Raw genomic sequence first — 17,322 nt, 5'->3', positions numbered from 1 at the left:
CAGACAGAAGGGTCAGGAAGGGCTGGGAGGAGGAGGTAGATAGAGGCAGCTGCAATTTTAAACAGAGTAGCCAGTAAAGGCCCCATTGATAAGTTGCCATGTGAATGGAGACCTAACGAAGTGATGGGACAAACCATGTGAATATCTAGGGAAAGAGTTCTCAGTTCAAAGCGAATAGCAGCACACGCAAACCTCCTGAGGCAGGAACGTGCCCAGCTTGTTGGAACAGCAGGGAAGCCATGGAGTGCAGAAAGTAAAGGGAGAACCAGACGGAGATGCGATGGGGAGAGCAGGTCACTTTGTCAGCCCCAGCAAGGACCTCAGCTTTCACTCTGGATGAAGTGGAAAACCACGAGAAAGCACTGAGTAGAGGAGTGAGGTGATCTGACCTATATTTTAATAGGATCACTCCAGCTGCTGTGTTGAGAAAAGAACACAAGGAGGAAAAGGTGAAAGCAAAGAGATCGATTTAGAAACCACTGGAATAATCTCGGAAAGCAAGTCGATTGCCTGGATCATAGTGATAGCAGTGGAGAAGGTAGTGAGCCTCTGAGTATGTTATTAAAAGACAGCTGACAGAATTTGCTAATAGACGGGATGCAGGTAGAGAATAACAACCAGGGTTTTGGACCAAGTGACTGAAAGAATGGAATCGCAATGTACCACATTGGGAAAACTGAGGCTGGGCACTTGAAAGGGTTAAGATGAGGAGGAACTAGCAAAGGACACTGTGAAGAAGTTACCAGTGAGGAGGAAAATCAAAGTATGGTGTCTCAAAAGCTAAGTGATGAAAGTGTTTCCAGGAGAAGGTGTCATCAGCTGTGTCAAATATCACTGATTGGTCAAGTCAGATGAGGTCTGAAAACTGACCAATGGATGTAGCACGTGGAAACCATTGCTGGCCTTGGTGAGAGCAAATCTGGAGAAGTGACAGCAAAAAAAAAGCCTAATTCAAATAGTTGAAGAGAGGATGGGAGGAGAATTGCAAACAGCATGCCAATTATTAGTGTCAAATAGGGGACACACACGTCAAGGACAGCAGAGTACTCTAGGGCCACCCGCCACGGTCCTCTTTCCAACACCTGGGAGGCCACATTAGTAATCAGAAAGGTAGTAAACAAGGAACAAACACCAAAAAGTGTAACGATCTCTAGCATGATTCATTCAAATGTGATGAAAAAGCTTTGTGAACGAACCTGCTACCACAGAAATCACGTCTTCAATGAAGACTCACCTATGCCAGATTGTAGTCTCTCATCTTGAATGGTAACACAGCATAAACGCTATCTAATTCTGATGATGCACTATGCAGACTCTTCAGAGAGTTTATGATAAAACTGATTGCAGGGTATTTTGTTTGCTTGTTTTGGTTATATCAATCACATGACAGTTTAGCTTCCTGGAGACAACACCCAGATCAATGGTCTAGCTTTCCTACATTTCATCTACCAAAGCACTTCTTATGGCAGTGTGCTGACAGTCTCCGAAAAAGGTTCACGGTGAGACGGCATCCCCTACGCTCGGCCTCCCCTGCACAGGGCAGCCCATTCTGATTGGTGAGCATGTACTCCTATCTGACGCTGAGGAAACGCACGAGGGAGATGTGGGACATGGCCTAATGGTGAGTTATATCTATGAAAAGAAGGATTTGGGGGAGGTTTAGAATTGAAGTCAGGAATGTCTAGGCAAATTACTTACCTCTCTAAGCCTCAGTTTCTTCATTTGTGTAATTGGGACAATAATAGCACCTAACTTATAGGATTGTGAGAAATAAATAAAATAATGCAAGTAAAGAATGGGAAAAACAAATGACTTCTCCTGGGTCAGAAGAGCAGAACAAAATACTTAACCGTGTTTCCCCGAAAATAAGACTTAGCCGGACAATCAGCTCTAATGCGTCTTTTGGAGCAAAAATTAATATAAGACCCAGTCTTATTACACTATATACAAGACCGGGTCTTATAAAATATAATATAATATAAGACCCGGTCTTATTTTATTATAATATAAGACCAGGTCTTTATAATATAATATAATATAATATAATATAATATAATATAATATCGGGTCTTATATTAATTTTTGCTTCAAAAGACACATTAGAGCCGATTGTCCAACTAGATCTTATTTTCAGGGAAACACGGTATGTATCTCATTTTAAAACAGAGGTGTATTTTTTGCATTACATAAAAATAAACTGTAAAAAGGGACATCTCTGGGTCAGTAAATAAAAATTCTTACTTCTTCATCAAAGTTGGGTAATGAGGTGGTGCCTTTTCTCTGAGACGTCTCTCTTTCTCCACAAGACTCTTTGTTGGACATTTTGAAAAGCTAAAATAAACATTAAAAATATATTATATGCTTTTTACCACCACCACAACAAAAAATACTTCAGAAATTATTCTTCTTTCCGTTATATAAAGATTAGAATTTTACAAAATGATTTCCATTTTCTAACAATGCCCAAGATGACAGGATTCTCTCATTGTTCCACTTTAGTTCACTTGTGTTCTCCCTCACAATGATCTGTTCCCCTCCTTCAGTTTCATCGATCATCTTTTTAGGAATGACTCTCAAAACTATGCCTTTAACCCTGACTTCTCTCTCAAGCATCCGATCACCATTTTTAACTGCCTGCAGGACTGCTGTATTTTGCCCCACCTACACCTCAAAACTAATTAGTCACAAGTCTTCATTTTCCTGGCACACCCTTTGTCACTCATTGAGTGAGACTTCAGGTACGTCACATACACTTTTTGAACCCCCGTTTCATTATATGTAAGATGGAGATAACCCATCCCAGAGGGTTTAAACAAGGTCTAAATAAATACTGGCTTACACGGTAAGCTCCTTGAACACTATGCTGTGTTAAAAACTTAGAAGGTGCTCACACGTGCCTGCTGAGTGAATGAATGAGTGGATTTTTCGTCCTCAGAATATTCACTCTCTCATTCTGAGCCATTATCAGTTCTTAACCATTGCAGTTCCTCCATCCACTTCCCATCCCAGTGTAATTTTCTCAGGCCTGCTTTGGATTAAGTCAATACTGTTAGCTGCTGACACCCTCCTCCCACCAAAAGAAAAAAAAAAAGCGTAAGACAAACATAGCCATTCCTTATGGTCATAAATACTCTCTGTCAAGTTAGTGTGTACCAAAAGCATCCTGTGCTAGAACACAGAGGCCAAAGGTTGGGAACATCACCAGGTCTGTTTCGACAGGAAAATATAAAAGAGGTCTGGAAGCAAAGCCCAAAGGAGAGTTTATTGCTGGAAGCGACACATACTGAGACTATGAACATAACAAAGGCTAGAAACCAAGCAGTTGCAATTACTGCCGGTCAATCATGATCACAGTAAGTGAAGTTTTATGAAAGAATGATGAATTAGATGAAATCGAATTTTTAGAACCTTTTGATGAATGTGAAGAGAAGAAAAATGCTGATAGCTAATAGGAAATCTAACAATAAATATTAATAAAGAATATTCAACATAGACTTTTCTAAGATTCTAAATTACCCAGAAATTTTCTGTTGTAAGATAATTTATGGCAATAATTGAATTCACAATTGAGCTTCCAGATTAATCATCTTTCCCTTTTCTTGTTCCCAGGATTCCATTCCACGGGGTTGGGGAAGAGATACAATAAAAAACAATAACTTCCATAAAATGAATTGCTTAGAGGCAATGGACGGGTTATGTTATTTTTTACAATTTAAACTCGATCCATGTTGGTCTGATGTTGCTTTGAATACAAAATAATGCTAGTTTAAACCTCTTATCCACAAGACAAACTGAAAAAAACACAGATCGTGGACTAGCGAAGGAAAATGACCTATCTGTTTACCATGACAAGTGATTTATATTTATATGAGTGTGAAATTCATATTGATTTTATGAAAACAAAAATATACACTAAATGAGAGGAGACCTTTTGTCCTAGCCAGCCTCCAAAATGGCTCCTGATGATTTTTGCTGCCTGGTAATTACACTCTTATGTAGTCCCCACTCACAATAAATAGGGCTGACCTGTGTAACCAATAGGATATTGCTACATGGCGGTATGTGGTCATATAAGACATTTTGGCTTCTGCCTTTCTCTGTGTTGAATTGTTCATTATAGAGAAAGCCAGCCACCATGTCATTCAACTCGCCCCCAGGGAACCTGAAGCCTCTTGCCAAAAAAGAACCAACTGCTAGGCATATGACTGAGCCACCTTTGAAGCTGACCCTGAAGCCCTAATCAAGCTTTCACATGGCAGCGTCCCTAGCAGGCATCTTCACTACAACCTCATGAGAGACCCAGAGCCAGACACACCCAGAAAGCCATTTCTGAATTCCAGACCCATTGAATCTGTGGGGTAATAAATGTTTATTGTTTTAAGCCACTAAGCTTTGGGATTAATTTAAACGGCAATAGATTAGTGATACACTCACTTAACATAATTCTCCAAACTCTGAAGATTCGTTCTTTAGGATGTCTCAAGAGCCAGGAACCATGCTTAGAAATTCTTACTAAAATTCCCATAGAATGAACATTCTAAAATCTAACCTTTGCCATCTTCTGGTTTCCATTTGGTATTAAATGATAAGATTGACATAGTGAACCATCAAATACAAAAAAATAAATGATTCTTGGATGATGGACAAATACAATTAGCCACTGCTCATTTCTATAAGATATAATGTGTTATTATGCCACTTTTAATGGACTGTCCTGTACCTGAGACTAAAAGGGGCTCCCCTCTCCTGCTGCTAATAACGATCGGACCCGTTTTAGGCAGAGGAGCCCAAAGTTAAGTGTTTTCCTCTGCCTGTCCCAGTGAGTGAGGCTTAAGATCAAGCAAGTCCTGAGAGTAAAAGAGAAGTACGGGGGTCAGGGGACTCACTGGCATATGCCGTGGGGAATCTACATGGCATCAATCAAGTCTGGAAGCTCAACAGACTCGGAGGTCTGGTTATTAAAAACCTAGATACGAGCGTGAGCACCAAAAGAAAGGGGGGGAAAAGCCCTATTCACTGGACTAAGCGTCCAGCTTACGACCACAGCGCAGCGCTGATGATACTGAGAATCTGTGGATTACAACAAAAAATAAAGGAAAAGAGTGTTCGGGTCACGGTGTGGGTGAGGGTGCGAAATCATGAGCTGATCCCAACTCCAGTCAACCGGACTGACAGGCAAGCTCATCAGCGGCTCGTAAACCGCCCGAGCCCACCGGCTCTGCGGGAAATGACCGGACTTTTACCCTGACCGAGGGGCAGCCCCAGAGGCAGGGCCGGGCCAGCACCACACCCTACACTGAACCGGCTCGACCTCAGGTCCGCCCACAGAGTCGCCAGCCTCAAGCTCGAGTGGCCCGGAGTCCTCAGTCCGGCCGGCCTCCAGGTGAGGCTCCCAGAATGAGAGGGGGAGCCTGCCCAGCAAAACGTCAACGAGCCCCCCCCAAGTCCCTACCTTAACAGCCCCGCGACGGTGGCGACTCCGGAGGCCCGGCCAAGGGAATGGGACCCCTGAGCCCCGAGCCCGCTGGGAAATGTAGTTCTGCGCTCGGCCCCAGCCTACCACTCGAACGCTGCGGAGCGTTTGTTTTGCTTTGCATTTCCTTTTTCCCAAGGCCTGGAACTCGGCTCCGCCCCCGGCGACGCGGTGCACCCTGGGTATTGTAGTCTTGATTCCGTTTGGAGGTTGACGGCTGAAACGGAGACACACCGTGGAAGCGGAACTCCGTCTCTCATTGGTCGCTGTCCCCAATATGCTTCTGCGCAGTCTGTGGTGGCGTCGTAATGCCTCCGGGAAAGGGAAACCGATGGGACCGCGAATCGCTGCCTCTGGCTTTTTATTTTTCTGCGGACAGGATTTGTTCACTGGTCCTTCATCTCTTGTCTGTTGCACGCATCCCGTCCCCCCATTTGCTTTCCCACTCCTTGGATCCAGCCCTCTGGGAACTCACGCCAGTTCTCTGACCCCGCCGTGAGCCCTCCTGGGTCCCGGGGCGGGCCTGGCACGGAGGCGGTAACTATGGAGAATATGGCGGAGGAGGAGCTGCTACCCCAGGAGAAGGAGAAGGTGGAGGTGGCCCAGGTCCAGGTCCCGACCCCGGCCCCGGACTCAGCTCGGGTCCCAGCTCCGGCCCCGGATACGGCCCCGGCCCCGGACTCGGCTCCAACCCCAGCCCCTGCCCTGGCTCCGGCTCCGGCCCCGTCCCGGTCCCTAGCCTGTGCCCCTGACGAGGCTGAAAGCAGTAAGTGCAGGAGGCCCAGATCTTTCTGCTGCAGGAGAACCGAGAAAAGTGCGCCTTGCTGGGGAGGCCCTTCTTCACTGGGATGGCTTTTTATGGGGAAAGGCAGGTTTAGGGAAACGGGGGGAGGAAGGAGGGACCCGTGTAGCGCGGAAAACGGGGACAAAATGGAAGAAAGCGTCTCCACAAATCTCGAGGACATCACGATGAAGGTTATGGGGAGGCCAGGGGTGCTGCAAAATAAGGTTGAGAGCTTCTTCGTCAAAGGGGGTCTTTTTCCGGTACAAAAATAGGAAATTACACCTAATTTGGTAGTTTCCCTCAGCCCCGTCTGCCATGGTTCATTCAGTAAGTCCTTTAAAATGTGACATAGTAACCAAGGCAACGTGTTTACTGTAGTAGCTCCTAGCTGTCAAGATTTAGAAACCATTGCTGGCAATTGGGTTTTATGCCTGGACGTATTCAAAGAGATGGGTTTTTCTCATTATTTCATTTTCTATAACAGCTTGCTTCCAACAAGAATTTGAGGCTGATGAGTAGTTAAAGAGTCTTGGATGTCTTCCCTCAGACGTGATATCAATTGAGTTTTGTACTCCATTCCATCAGAAGTCAACTGTTGAAAATTGATAGCCCATATTATTGTGCTGAATGTGCTTGCATGTTTTCTAAGTGGTGATTTATGGGACCATAAAGGACTTTAAAAGATTAATGGAATATAAATGTTCTTAAGAATCTCCTGAACGTTTTAAATGTAAGGTCTGAAAGGTTTTTTTAAATTTTTTGATCGATAAATTGATCCTTATGTTCTTTCAAAATTATGACAAAATATCTTAAATTCATTGTCTTTCCTACTTCTAGGCCAGTTGTGAGTTTAAGGTTGTAAAAGACTTGGATCGTTACTCTAATAGAATTACTTTGCAATTTTAAAACAATACACAATTGTAGATTTAAGAGTAAGGCTGAGCACAGAAAAGACAAAGTTAGCATGCCTTAGGTAGGCCCCTCTTCATCGTGTAACATCAGAGCTAGTAGGTGCAAAATAAGGCCAGTTATTTCTTCACCCACAACTACTACAATGGCAGGTAGAGGAGGTATACTCTTGAGTAAGTTACCCTCCCTACCTCACCTCTAGTTTGGATCTGTTTATATTAATCAGAAGTGGTTTAGCAGCTTTAGGGAATGAATGCTTTCTCTACTCCTTACCATCAAGAATATGTTAAACACAGTTTGGGACCATTTATTTGTATATTCTAAAATTTACAAGTATGTAATTTGGAGAATGTGCGATGTTGGGGAAACCTGAAAATGCATTACTGGGACACATATGTAATGATTGCGAAATCTGAAATGCATTAGAAATAATATATTAATCACATTTTAAAAATTATTTTTAGACGGTCTAGTTAATCCTTCGAAATCGGTCTGAACTAGGCAAGATGAAGATGTCATATCTGAAATAGAATTGAAAATTGAGGAAACAGTAATAGAAGAAATTGTAAAAGAACCTAGCATTTTGGACTCATCTGATTTAATAAGAGGTTTGCCTGTTGACTTATGGATTATTAGTGTGTTATAAAAAGGTTGAGTGATTTAAGTACAGATTGTGTGCTATCACTGTCTTGAGCCAGAAAGTGATTTTGGAGGTGTACATAAGCATATCATGAATCTTTAGACAGATCTTTGGGAGTTGTATTCATAATGGACCACAGGATTTTTTTGTTTTCTATTCTGACTTACATGTTCCTTTCTCTTATTTTGTACTACTTAGTAGTTAGAATGATTTCAATAAGCATGTCTTTATATAATACTGTATATCTTGTTTCACATACGCATACAGATCTTTGAACTATGGAAGCCAAATGCTTTTGTGATTACAAATTAAATAGGTACACATAAATTCATTGCCTGAATCGTACTGTATGACCTTGCAAGTAAGATGGGGAAAAAATTTGCCAGTTTATTAAGAATTATAGCTTGTTAGTCATTGGAGTAATACCCGAGTTAAATGTGTTGCTCTTCATTTTTCTAAAAACTAAGGTAAAAATTGCATTTTCATAAATTTGAGCAGGAATGTCTGATAGTACTGAATTCAATTCCAAAATTATTGACTCAGTGTGCTGTTCATCCAAAAAGACTAACGATTTTTCAAAATTATTTAACAAACTTTAGTGCCTGCTATGCGCAAGTTACTGTAATAGGCACTTAGCCATTACAAAGATGAATAAAGTCTAGCCCCTGCCTTTTTACTGCTTATTTCCAGGGGAGCCAAACAAGAACACAAATTATGCACAAGGGTAAACAAAGGAACTGGGGGTGAACCGAGAAGGTAATAGTTGAGAAACCCGAAAATGTTTTACTGGGACTGGGTTTTGGCTTTTTACTTCTCTTTTTTACAACATTTTTTTCCTTAGGTTTTCTTTGTTATGCTCATAGTTTCACCTAACATATGTATTTATGATTGTGTCTATTCAGAATCCCTCCTGAGCTCTAAAAACAATTCAGCTGCCTACTGGACTTTAGTACATGAATACCAGAACTACATCAAACATACTATGTCAAAAGCTAAATGCCTTGTTTTCCATTCTTCTTTCTTTCTGCCAAAAATGTTTTTCTCTTTCTTCATTGTTCCATTTCTCTTTCTTCATTGCTCTCTGTTCCATTATTCTCAACTCAAAATCTTGGGCTCATTCTTGTATTTACTCTTCTCCCATACTTTACACCACATCCCAATTCTTTGCTTTTTTTTTTTTTTTTTTTTTTTGAAACCTATTCTCCTTTACCTTTCCATTACTAATTTCTCACCTCAATTGTTGATCCTTGGTTCTACAGCCAGAAATAACCTCCTGAAACACATTCAAATCATATTCACTGCCTCAAAAACCTGCAAAGACTTAGCATTGCCTGAAGAATAAAGGCCAAACTAACTTGCATAGAATTTATGCCTTCCATGATCTATACTACATTTTTGGCTGCATATTTTTCTACCAACCCCATCTATCCAACCAGGGGTGTTTTTTATACCAGATACCTTTGTTCATAAGGTTACAGAAGTTTATAAGGCCAGCCACCAAATCTCTACGTACTGAAATTCTATTCATACCTTAAGTCTCAAGTCAAATGCCACTTCTTCAGCAGTGAAGACATCCCCAGAGGCACCTGACGGAATTAATTACCCCTCCCTTTGCGTGCCAGCATTATATTACCTTTAACCCTAGTATTCATTTCACCCTGCCTTGTGTTAGTAGTTAATCTCTCCTACCTGATTGATAGTTCTTTGAAGATAGGAAACATGGCTTATGTTTCTTATTTTAATGTTTTGTACAGAGTAGAAACATTCTTTTTTGTAGAATTATATTGAATAATTAGGTAAATTTTAAAGCTGTCAAGTTCCACAATAGAGTTTTTTTCTCCCAACGTTCTGCATTCTGAGCCACACTTGTCATTTTATAAACTGAGTTCTAGCAGTATTCTCCATGTAGGTACCAGAGCGTTATGCTACAGGCAATAAAACTGTAAAATTATGTGACGTAAATAAAAATGGAACTGGATTACAGATTGTTAAAGCATAATCTAACTCTTAAAATTTCCTTTCAGGGAGACACATCTCAATTCAAAGGCAGCTTGCTGATCTAGAGAAGTTGGCTTTTGTAACGGAAGCGGACTTCGACTCGGCCAGTTCACTGAACTCAGATAATCTTGATGCAGGTATTTCCATGTTCGGAGGTTTTTTTGTTGTTGTTTGTGTTTTCTTCATTTCTAATGGCTTGTCATGTTTCAACTCATGAAAAGTTTGCTGAGAATAGAGTTGTGTATTCCACTGAACAAGAGCAGTAGCAAAATAAATTTCTGTAGTCAGGAAATTGATAGTCTATATGCAAAGGTGCTGTGGATACTAGTCATTTCACTCCTCCAGGAAATTAGTCTCATGGATAGATAAGGGCTATGTATTTTGTAAGTTAGGAATTGTATTCGGCTATGAATAACAAAAATACCAAAAAGCAGTGTATTAAATACGATGGAGGCTTGTATTCTCTCACATAAAATAAGTCCCAAGGCAGGCAGGCAATATAGGGCTGGCACAAGAGGTCCATGATACTGTCAGTGCCCCAAGCTCCTCTCTTTCTGCTCTGCCATCCTTGGTGCTTGGATTCCATCAAGATCACCTCGTGGGTCATTGAAGTAGGCAGAGAATATAAAAAATAAATTATGCCTACACTTGCAGTGTGCGATATGTGAAAGATATTTGTTGGATTAAAATTTATTGAGTTGTGGATTATTTCTATATATTTTTATTACTTTAAACCTGAATTTGAGATTTTAATTGTTTTGTGTACTATCAAAGTTTTTATTTGAAATACATTACATTTCTAATTAAATTAGACTTTTATTTAGATGATCTATAATCTTTTTGAGAACACGTTACTATAATAGGGAAGAATACACAAATTCAGTAATAAGACATAGTGGTTATCTAACCATGCCCTCAGTCTCAGAATAGCACTTTTATTACATTCCTTCCATTGCTTTGAATGCCTTCTTCCATTTATCTGACTCCACATATTAACTGTTTTTGTTGCGGCCATAGTGGAATACCACGGCAGATTCGTGTGCTCTCTGCCCAGCCCCTGCCCCTCTGTGAGTGACAACTGCTGCCTTTTCCCCTTTCCAAAGTACAGAGTTGTAGCAGCAAGGGGCTACGTGGCCACAGAATTTGGGTGTCGAATATGCATTCACCATGCACACTGAGACGGAGTGGAGGCAGCAACACACTATTTAGTAAGTGAGGCAATAAGTAAGATAGACAGCAGGAAGCAAAGTAAGGCAAAGAGCAACAGCGAGTTCTCACCCCCGAAGAGTGTTTCCAAGGCGCTGGGAAACCTAGACAGCGTCTTGGCTTCAGGTGTGTCCGTTCCAACTAGGGCTCCCCCCGGGTAAAAAACTAGGGTTTTTTCCCAATAGATAACCAGTCTGGAAAGAATGCTAGGCCATAGCGATTACAATCAGCAAGCATGGGGACAATGAATCACAAGTTTCAGGGTAATTATCTAGGGTAGAAGGCAGGGGACATGATTTCAGCAGTTTCACAATGTACATGAGGTGATTGTGGCCACAGGGCAACCTACGTGATCCTATTTATGTGTTCCCCCGGCAGGTCAGCTATTGTTCAACCAGGGGGGCTGGCGAGTCCTTCCCGAGTTTACTCCTGCTGACCGAGTGCCACCCGGACAGAACGTTGCCCTGACTCAACTAGTGAAAGGCAAAAGGGGCACCTAACTCACACTATATTTAGTTTACAAGAGTGACACTCTTTCTGCCAGACATTTTAGCTGGAGGGATATCATATGGTTCATCACTTACTCATCCTTTCTGTTCCCAATGGCAACAAGATTATCAGCTAGCCACAGAGAGGGGAGTCTTAGGGTAAAAATTAATCACTGACTGTGTGCTAAAACAATTATTATTAATTATCTGCTGAGGAAGGAACGACTTCTCCCTAATGTTAAAGACATTATCTAAGAAGGGAGGGTGGGGTTGGGGGGGTGTCTCCTGTGACATCCTCTGTAGCTGAATCTAGGCATTAATACCTAGTTTATTCTATGCTTTATTGGTCCTTTTTTCTTTATCAGGAAACAAACAGTCTTGTCCATTGTGCCCTAAGGAAAAATTCAGAGCTTGTAATAGCCATAAGCTTCGTCGTCACCTTCAAAATTTACACTGGAAGGTCTCAGTTGAATTTGAAGGTTAGTATTTTTGTGCTTGCCTAAAATAGATGTGAATTAAATTCAAGATTTGATACCAGTTTGGGAATTTTATTGTGAACTTAATCAAGTATTTTCAGTTGAAAATGATGAGGGATTAATGCCCCTCTTTTAATGTGTTTGTTAATAAAAGACCATGAGCTTTCCAGGTAATAGCTATATGTGACACAAGTAGTTCAGTTAGGCAAACATTTATTAAGTATCTGTTCTGTACTGCCTACTCTGCTTGTCCTGGGGGTCCACATTACTTATTGAATGATATTTTAATGATTTATACTTTTTTTATATATTAGAACTACCATTTTACACATATTGTTGAAGGTATAATAAATGTAGTAACACATAATATGTAGAAAGTAAATACAATAAATGTGGAAAGTAAAAAACAATCAGTATGAATATTGGAAAAGAGAAGATAACATCTGTTTTTTCTCTTGATGGCTTAAAAAATCTAGAGTTAGTAAGAGTATTCAGAACAGAGACAGGATATATGATAAATAATCAAAATCATAGCCTTCCTTCACTCTAGATAAATGGAAATTAGAAAAATATACCAATTATAATAATGACAAAAAGGACACAATTTGGGGGAGTAACCAAGAAGAGTCATATAAAAAAATGATTAAAGTTGAGGGACAAAAACCAAGATCCTATCAAATTAAAAGACTTCGTATAGATAGTAAATGATTATGATATTCTGAGATAGTGAATTATGTGAATTATTACAGCATTTTTGGAAAGAGGTCTGGCAACATTTAAAAATTGTAAGTACACAACACATATCTATCCAGCAGGCACTTCTTCTGGGAGTAAAAGAATCAAAAGACGAGGATAGACACACAAGAATATTCATTGCAGCATGGTACTTAGTGACAAAAACGTGGAACTAAAATAAAAGAAGGATGGTTGAATAGATTGTGGTACACACCATGAAATATTATGTAGCCATTAAAAAGAGTACATTAGATCTATGCCACTTTAGTTGGAAGGATTTCCATGGTAAACTACTAATGAAAACAGTAATATATAGGGAAGATTTTATAATATTCCATTTGGATTAAAACAAAAAGTACCCCCCAATAAAACCCTCAAGTCAATCTTAAATATGTGTATGCTTATATTTCGATATGATTATGTGAGCATAGATATTGTTAAATGTAGTTACCTGGAGTTTCAACCAAACTGGATAAAATAGCCAGTGTGAGACATCCAGAAAAGAAGCCAGAACTGTTTTCTTAGTAGTACTGATACTAGTTACTTCAGAAAAAGGAAATTAGACTAACTCAGAAGTCATCCTTTTTGTATAGTATATTTAACCATATTGACTTCTTATGAAAAAAGAAAGATTTCATCTTAATTAAGATGGTCTCTTTTGTAGTCTTTATTTAGGTTTTGTCTCTTTCCTCCAAGTTATTCTCTTCTCTTGATTCATGGTATCTCTACTTTCTCATGTACATTAGGTTGAGTTGAGTCCTTTCACATGGTAGTGATCTGGTAGATGGTGAATATCATAGGATTTTTAGTGAGAAGGCTTCAAAGAGTATTTGGCAAATATGTTGAAGAGAGAAACAACAAGATCTGAAGGAATACAGTGAGGTGTGAGGAAAAGAAAGGCAAGAAGCTTCTTGGGTTTGAGACTTGAGCAACTGAAAAAATAGTTGTCCTTTACTGAGCTGGAGAAGAGAACATTAGGACCAGATAATGGGGAAGATGGCCAGGACCTCAGATTTAGGAAAGGTTCAGATGCGTCTGATGGAGTCGTCAAGTAGCCTGTAGGTTGTATGAATCTGGAGTTTGGGGGAAAGGTTTGGGCTAGACATAGACATTTGGGAGTTGTCAGGATCTAGACGGCATTTAAAGCCGTAAGACTGGATGGGATAACCATAAGGAAAAAGAAGTCGTCCAAGGTCTGGTCCTGGGACACTTCAACATATACAAGTAAGAGAAATGGTTGAAATATAAGGTATGAAAAGAAAGGATTGGAGATAATCTTACAGTTTTTAACTTAGCAGCAACTGGAAAGCATTATCATTCATTTTTAAAAAGTGGAAAAGAGACCTGGCTCAAAAGAAAATGATAAATTTATTCCTTGACAAGTAGATTTTGAAATGCTGACCCAATAACCAGTCACTTATCCTCAATAGGCAATTAGGGAGAGAGATCTGGCCCTCGGGAAGGAGTTGGTAACTAGAGTTATAATCTGGGATTCCTTCCACAGGGGAGATAGCTGCAATCATGAAACACATTAATGTTACCAAGAAAATGAGAAAAATCTCATGGAGCACATCAAGCGTACAGAAAGCTGATATTTTAGAGGGTGAGAGAGGGAAGAGGATCTGTAAAGAAGGTTCGGAAGGATGAGACATGAACTAAGGAGGTGCCCTATCATAAATGAGGAGGCTGTGTAGTGGCAAATGTAGCATAAGGCAAAGCTGAAGGAAAAAAAGTCAAGATGGCAGAGAATAGATGATCAAAGTGAGTTCCAAAGGAGCTGAATAGCTAATCCAAGATCATACAGATAGTTTTGACAAAACCAGAATTCAAACCTGGATCCCCTATGTTTGTTTTTATGCTATATCATATATAACAAGTAAACTAAGGCAGTCTCATTCAAATAAATTAATTATGACACTACAAATATAAGAATAATCCTAGTTAGCAAATAAAATTTGCTAATAATTTTCAGTGATAATTGAATATTCAATGAACCAGCCATTCTTCTTTCTAGGTTACAGGATGTGCATCTGTCACCTACCTTGTCGACCAGTAAAACCAAACATTATCGGAGAACAGGTATCAGATGTTAGATTATTTTTAAATTTAGCCATCCTTAGAGGAAATACTTTAAGACTAAAATGTGCATATTCAGCAATAAGGTTTACTTTAAGATTTTGTATCTGAGTGCTTTCAGATTATCATAGAGAAAAAAAAAGAAATATATGGAAAAAAGACTGCCTGTATTGAATTTTTCCATTTTATACTTTTTAATTTCAGTCACATAAATTGCTATCTTGGAAGGAAAATTAACTTATTTACTAATTTTAGAATGGAGAATTTAAATAGAAAGTAATTTTTTTTCTGTTAAGATATATTTTGATCATGGAATAAGAGCCTTCAATTTCTGTGATTTAGTAAATACTTAGTATGTGTCAATTCATACTCATCTTCTCATCTTTCCTATGCTCTTTTAATTTGTCAAAGGACAGACTCAAATTTTCTGAAATCTTTGGTAACTTTTTAAAAAGTACATATTTCATTTTTAGGATAAATTTGATCTTTGGGGAATACAAATTATAAAATTCTTAGTGACACTATACTGAATACATATTAGTTTAATGAGTCCTCATTAAATATTTTTTTTTCGGGTCACTAAAAAAGAGTAAAGTGCTGGGGGAAAAAACATTTCTTAAACACTTGTCAGGACAGTGCTTGGTCTATCAACCCTTTCGAAGATATTTTGAATATGATAACCTCAGTACCAGAAGAAACCCTGGATATGCTCTACTTGCTGGAGGATCCCAAGTGAGGTTCTCAGCTAAATGAGAAATTAGAAAGTGAGAATTTTTCACTTCGAAAAACAGACTTTTCATTATGTCTCTAGCATTCAGTGGTATAGTGGAACAAGCTCAAATTTCCAGAAATCTTGAAAGCTGGTTGTTAAACGTGGCCATCATTAAAAATTAAATTATATAAACTTAGAAGTGAATGAATTATATTAAAAGGTAATGAATACTCAAAACTCACTACTTCCTAATTATTTTACTACATGTTTATATTGTCTGTGCTCTTACAATTATTTATGTAAATCTACATGGAGGTAATGCTCTCTCGTATGATATTGAACATCTTTTCTCAGATTCATGTTCAGTGATGTCACATTGGTAGTTTGAAATGTGTCACAGTTGTAGCTTGAAATTATAGAGTATTTCTTTTCGAAATATATACTACAGAAAGCTGCAAACATTACAAATCAGGATTTTATTTTCCTGGAGAGCCAAGTAAAACAACTACCAGCACACCACTGCTAATATATACTATTTGTAAGTGCTGCTTATAGAAAATAGGATAGTTATTTGCTGATTAGAATGAATGGAAAAATTTAAGAAATTAAAGTTGTAGCCTATTGTAAAGTAAGATTAAATAGCATAAGTAAATATAGATAAGGAAGTAAAGATCCGTTCAAAGTCACATAGCAAAATTAATACTATCTCCTATACCTTTAAACCAGACACGCTAACATACTTAAATTTGCAACCTTAAATAAACTTCTATTTTATTGTTGTAATCATTTATTTGTGTATTTAAATTAAATACTCTGTTTGATAGATATCCAGTAAAATGGGCGCCCATTATCATTGTATCATTTGTTCAGCAACAATCACCAGAAGGACCGATATGCTAGGACATGTTAGGCGCCATGTGAATAAAGGAGAGACTAAATCAAGGTATATTGCTGGTAAGTTGAGCAATCTTATTAACATGTTACTAAGTAAATCCTTAAACAATAGTCCAGTTATTCTTTTCAGGCATCAGAGAGATAAAAAATAGTGACTTAACCAAATTATTTAGTTAACTGCGTACTAATCCATTACTTCAGATTTAGTTTCTTTCTATGAGGCTCCCAAGAACATATAACAGCCCCCAATTAACACATAGTTAATAAATGGGCAGAAAAAAAGCAATCGATGCTCAAGTAAATACAGGTATCTTAATGAAAGATTATATAGGGTTGTATTACTAATGATGGCTCCTGCACCGATAACTGTGTTATATTTATTATTGCAAAACCCTAGAAAAAGGAGATAAAGTGACACAAAGACCATTTCTTTTCCTGAGTGATAGATACCAAGTTATTAATAGTTTATTATTACTGAGGTAGCCCTTCTCAAGAATTATGCCCTCATGCCCTAAAGCATCCATTGTATGTAATGAATTTCTTTCCTATACATCTAGAATGGTACTATGTACCTTTCTTTTAAGAAGTAAAAAAATATAGCCACTGAAATAATTTTCTATAGAGCTTAATTTTCTCACAGAATCTGATTTGAGCAAGGCTGATTTTACGAGATATGTGACATGCTACTCTGGTGGCTATAGAAGGATATATAACACAACATTGGGAAAATTTACTATTATTTGGCATTGTAAAAAGGGAAATATACCATGTAGTTAACATTCTGATTGTAATATAAAACACAACACTGGGAAAGCTTACTATTTTTTAGTATTGTAAAAAGAGAAATATGCCATGTAGTTAACATTCTGATTGTAATACAGTCAAGAAATCCAAACATACTCTGTTATCTTTACCCACACATATTATGTAT

General features: G+C 38.7%; 2 protein-coding genes across 5 annotated transcripts in view; one reads left to right on the top strand and one right to left on the bottom strand.

Moving 5' to 3' along the window:
- The window catches only part of SWT1 (SWT1 RNA endoribonuclease homolog), a 75,307-nt gene extending 69,525 nt beyond the window's left edge, over window positions 1–5,782 (bottom strand). The window contains exons 1-2 of one of the 2 annotated variants that reach the window (XR_012492946.1): window positions 5,453–5,577; window positions 2,242–2,331 (exon numbers count right to left, since the gene is read on the bottom strand). Coding sequence is in view for 1 of the 2 variants with exons in the window: in XM_019738097.2 (XP_019593656.2) it covers window positions 2,242–2,322 (81 nt within the window). In the remaining variant the exon portion in view is untranslated. Of the gene's footprint in view, window positions 1–2,241; window positions 2,332–5,452 lie in introns of both variants that reach the window. The other variant, XM_019738097.2, reaches the window with a different exon arrangement.
- Window position 5,783: 1 nt separating this feature from the next.
- TRMT1L (tRNA methyltransferase 1L) overlaps window positions 5,784–17,322 on the top strand; it is a 30,566-nt gene continuing 19,027 nt past the window's right edge. For 2 of the 3 annotated variants that reach the window (XM_019738089.2, XM_019738090.2), the window contains exons 1-5: window positions 5,784–6,239; window positions 9,831–9,941; window positions 11,864–11,977; window positions 14,724–14,788; window positions 16,322–16,451. In XM_019738089.2, coding sequence (XP_019593648.2) covers window positions 6,017–6,239; window positions 9,831–9,941; window positions 11,864–11,977; window positions 14,724–14,788; window positions 16,322–16,451 — 643 coding nt within the window. In that variant the 5' untranslated portion in view covers window positions 5,784–6,016. Of the gene's footprint in view, window positions 6,240–7,627; window positions 7,775–9,830; window positions 9,942–11,863; window positions 11,978–14,723; window positions 14,789–16,321; window positions 16,452–17,322 lie in introns of those variants that run through there. The other variant, XM_074322405.1, reaches the window with a different exon arrangement.

This window comes from Rhinolophus sinicus, linkage group LG17 (genome assembly GCF_036562045.2).
Source record: "Rhinolophus sinicus isolate RSC01 linkage group LG17, ASM3656204v1, whole genome shotgun sequence".
Classification (NCBI taxonomy): Eukaryota; Metazoa; Chordata; class Mammalia; order Chiroptera; family Rhinolophidae; genus Rhinolophus; species Rhinolophus sinicus.
This window is presented reverse-complemented; position numbering and strand designations above follow the sequence as displayed.